General features: G+C 39.4%; 1 protein-coding gene across 1 annotated transcript in view; it reads right to left on the bottom strand.

Annotated features, from left to right (window-relative positions):
- The window catches only part of LOC106873500 (lysosomal alpha-glucosidase), a 35,545-nt gene that overhangs the window by 20,779 nt on the left and 10,638 nt on the right, over positions 1-4,128 (bottom strand). Inside the window, exons 3-5 of the mRNA XM_052975685.1 lie at positions 3,562-3,728; positions 2,476-2,638; positions 426-522 (exon numbers count right to left, since the gene is read on the bottom strand). Coding sequence (XP_052831645.1) covers positions 426-522; positions 2,476-2,638; positions 3,562-3,728 — 427 coding nt within the window. The remainder of the gene's footprint in view (positions 1-425; positions 523-2,475; positions 2,639-3,561; positions 3,729-4,128) is intronic.

Below are 4,128 nucleotides of genomic sequence, written 5' to 3'. Positions count from 1 at the left end.
TATATGTATGTGTGTTTGTGTGTGTGTGCATGTGTGTGTGTGTGTATGTATATATTTCTATGTGTGTGTGCCTTTATGTCTGTGTTTGCCCCCGTCCCCCCGCATCAGTGCTTAACAACCAGTGTTGGTTTGTTTACATCCCTGTAACTTAGCGGTTCAGCAACACAAAACAATAGACTTAGTACCAGGCTTAAAAAACAGAACTAAGTCCTGGAAAAGAGAGAGAGGGAGAAAGCAAGGGAAACTGAGCGTTGGAGATGATGATGATGCTGGTGCTAATGTAGATGACAATAAGAGAGAGGGGGAGAGAGAGAGAGAGAGAGAGAGAGAGAGAAAGAGGGAGAGAGTGAGAGTCAGAGAAAAAGAAGAGGATGAGGAAGATGGAGAAGATGGGGAGAGGAGCGAGGGAGAACGAGGTAACTTACCCATGGCATTGCTGTTGTGAAGGTAAACGCCATGGCTGGTTCCATCCTCTTCAAGAACCAGATAGAATGGATGGGAGCCATACAAATTCAAAGCATCCTGCAAAAGAAGAGGGAGAAAAAAGAAACCCTTTGAAAATAATTAACCCTTTAGCATTCAGATTACTCTCTTTTACCCTTTTACTTGTTTCAGTCTTTTGACTGCGGCCATGCTGGAGCACCGCCTATAGTCGAGCAAATCTACCCCAGGACTTATTCTTTGTAAGCCTAGTACTTATTCTGTCGGTCTCTTTTGCCGTACCGCTAAGTTACGGGGACGTAAACACACCAGCATCGGTTGTCAAGCGATGTTGGGGGGACAAACACAGATACACAAACACACACACACATATATATATATACATACATATATCCGACGGGCTTCTTTCAGTTTCTGTCTACCAAATCCACTCACAAGGCTTTGGTCGGCCCGAGGCTATAGTAGAAGACACTTGCCCAAGGTGCCACGCAGTGGGACTGAACCCGGAACCATGTGGTTGGTAAGCAAGCTACTTACCACACAGCCACTCCTGCGCCTACTGTCAAATATAATCCTTATTTATTCACACCATTTTGAATTAATTCTTTATAATCTCATACTCTTTTATTCTTTTATTTGTTTCAGTCAGTTGACTGTGGCCATGCTGGGACACCACTTTAAGTGTTTAGTAAAAGAATCAACCCCCTCCCCCCAAGACTCATTCTTTGTAAGCCTAGTACTTATTCCATTGGTCTCTTTTGCTGAACTGCTAAGTTATGGGGGATGTAAACACACCAGCATCGGTTGTCAAGCGATGGCAGAGAGCAAAAACAGACAGACACACACATAAATACACACACATACACACACACACACATACATACGGTGGGCGTCTGCCAGTTTCTGTCTACCAAATCCACTCACAAAGCTCTGGTTGACCCAGGGCTATTGTAGAAGATGCATAGCCAAAGAATTAAGTCGATCATATCAACCCCAACGTTCAACTGGTACTTGTTTTATTAACCCTGAAAGCATGAAAGGCAAAGTTGTCCTTTGCAGAATTTGAACTCAGAATGTAAAAACAGACAAAATGCCACCAAACATTTTGTCCAGTGTGCAAAAACAATTCTGCCTTGATGATGATGATGATGATGATGATGATGATGATGATGATGGTGGTGATGGTGATGATGATGATCCTTTCTACTATAGAAAGTGGGTAAGTTTCGGGGAAGTGGGTAAGTCGATTACTGGTACTTAATTTATCGACCCCGAAAGGAGGAAAGGCAAAAATCAACCTCGGCAGAATTTGAACTCAGAACGTAGTGACAGGCAAAATGCTGCTAAGCATTTTGCCCAGAGTGCTAACGATTCTGCCAGCAAGCCATCTTATTAATAATAATAATAATAATAATAATAATAATAATAATAATAATAATAATAATAATAATAATAATAATAATCCTTTCTATTGAAGGCACAAGGCCTGAAATTCTGGGGAGGGGGTTAGTCGATTGCATCGACCCCAGTGTTTCACTGGTACTTATTTTATCGAGCCCGAAGAATGAAAGGCAAAGTCTACCCTGGTGGAATTTGAATTCAGAATGTAACAACAGGTGAAATATCACTAATTTCACCTGGCGTGCTAACGATTCTGTCAGCTCGCTGCATTCTTCATAATAATAATAATAATAATAATAATAATAATAATAATAATAATAATAATCCTTTCTACTAACGACACAAGGCCTGAAATTTTGGGGAAGGGGGCTAGTTGATTACATCAACCCCAGTGTTTCACTGGTACTTATTTTATCAACCCTGAAAGGATGAAAGACAATGTTGACTTTGATGGAATTTGAACTCAGAATGTAGCAACAGGTGAAATACCACTAAGCGTTTTACGTGGCGTGCTAACGATTCTGTCACCTCACCACCTTAATGATGATGATGATGATGATATTAACTTTATGTGGCTAATATGTTGTGATTTTAGTATTGAGATTTTGTGATAATAAAACTTGGATTGCTTACCTCAGGGACATGATCTTTATTCCAAAATGCTAGTTTTTGGTTTTCCAATGGTAATAAGAGTGGAAGGTGATGTTCTCCAAGACCATAAATGTATTTGGAAGGTAACTGGTAAGACAGCTGAAGGAATTGGTCAGCAAATATCAGAGAACCTTTAGTTTCTAATCTAAAATATAACAAAAAAAAAACAATAATAATATGCATTACTCTCTCCTGTCTTTCCAATGTGTTCTCCCTTCTCTCAATCCTCCAATGTGCTCTCCCTTCTTCTCTGAGCTCTCCAATGTGCTCCCACCTTCTTCTAGCCCTACAATGTATTATCCCTTTTCCTAGCCCCCTGTAAGTCCCCTTCTCCCTGCCCTAAAATGCGTACCCCATTTCTTGCTGCCCTGCAATATGTGTCCCTTTTCTTAACCCAAACAATGTGCACCTAATTTTCCTAGATCAGCAATAAGCACCCCACTTTTCCCAGCTCATAAAATGTATGACCCCTTCTGCCAGCCCCACAATATCTGCTTTTCATCATATTCCAGCCATCACCTACTTTACACCAACTGAAAAATGCAGTCTAAAACATTATAACCCAAACAAGGACCCTACTGATTTTATAATCATGTATAAAAGTGTAAAGGGTAAAGACCCTCTTTGGTATTGAATGACCATGGGATTGCACTAAGAAAGTTTCCCTCCAAGGCACAAGTCCAGGCAAGGTTATTTATGGAAGACCAACAGTCGCCCATGGATGGTGGTGAAAATCACACAGACAAATACACACTCTAGCACACACATAAAGAAGAAGAAGAAGAAGAAGAAGAAGAAGAAGAAGAAGAAGAAGAAGAAAAAGAAGAAGAAGAAGAAGAAGAAGAAAAAGAAGAAGAAGAAGAAGAAGAAGAAGAAGAAGAAGAAGAAGAAGAAGAAGAAAAAGAAGAAGAAGAAGAAGAAGAAGAAGAAAAAGAAGAAGAAGAAGAAGAAGAAGAAGAAGAAGAAGAAGAAGAAGAAGAAGAAAAAGAAAAAGAAGAAGAAGAAGAAGAAGAAGAAGCAGCAGCAGCAGCAGCTAACCAAAGTTTAAAAACAAAACACACAACATACAGAGTTGTTCCGACGGTTTCTGTGCTGGGATTGAACCGAGAAACATTAAACTGGAAAGGTTTGCCGATATCAGCTGTCTTGAAAGAATATCTGACATGTTGAGCCCGCTTGTTAACTTTTGGTACTTCGAATGGTATTTCATAGCGTTTGTGGTGAGGGTCATATATCTGGAAGCAGAAAAGCATCAAGTGTTTAGATCTGAGATAAACAAAAGCAAGAAATATAGAACAGAATGGAAGATGTGGACAAAGATATAACTATAAGACCTGGTGTGGTTTGAACCTGGGATTCCTGGATGCCTTAGGGAAATTTGTTTAAAATGTAACAATAAGATTCTTCTCAACTGAAATCTAAGCTAGCCATCAATAAAACCTCTGTGTGTATGTGTGTGTACATAATATATATATATTTTCGATGTTGTTATTATTATTATTATTATTATTATTCAGGTCACTGCCTGGAATCAAACTTGGAATTTTGGGGTTAGTAGCCCACGCTCTTAACCACAAGATTCCGAGTTTGATTCCAAGCAGTGACCTGAATAATAATAATAATAATAATAATAAT

Source organism: Octopus bimaculoides, chromosome 22 (assembly GCF_001194135.2).
Source record: "Octopus bimaculoides isolate UCB-OBI-ISO-001 chromosome 22, ASM119413v2, whole genome shotgun sequence".
In the NCBI taxonomy this organism is placed as follows: Eukaryota; Metazoa; Mollusca; class Cephalopoda; order Octopoda; family Octopodidae; genus Octopus; species Octopus bimaculoides.
This window is presented reverse-complemented; position numbering and strand designations above follow the sequence as displayed.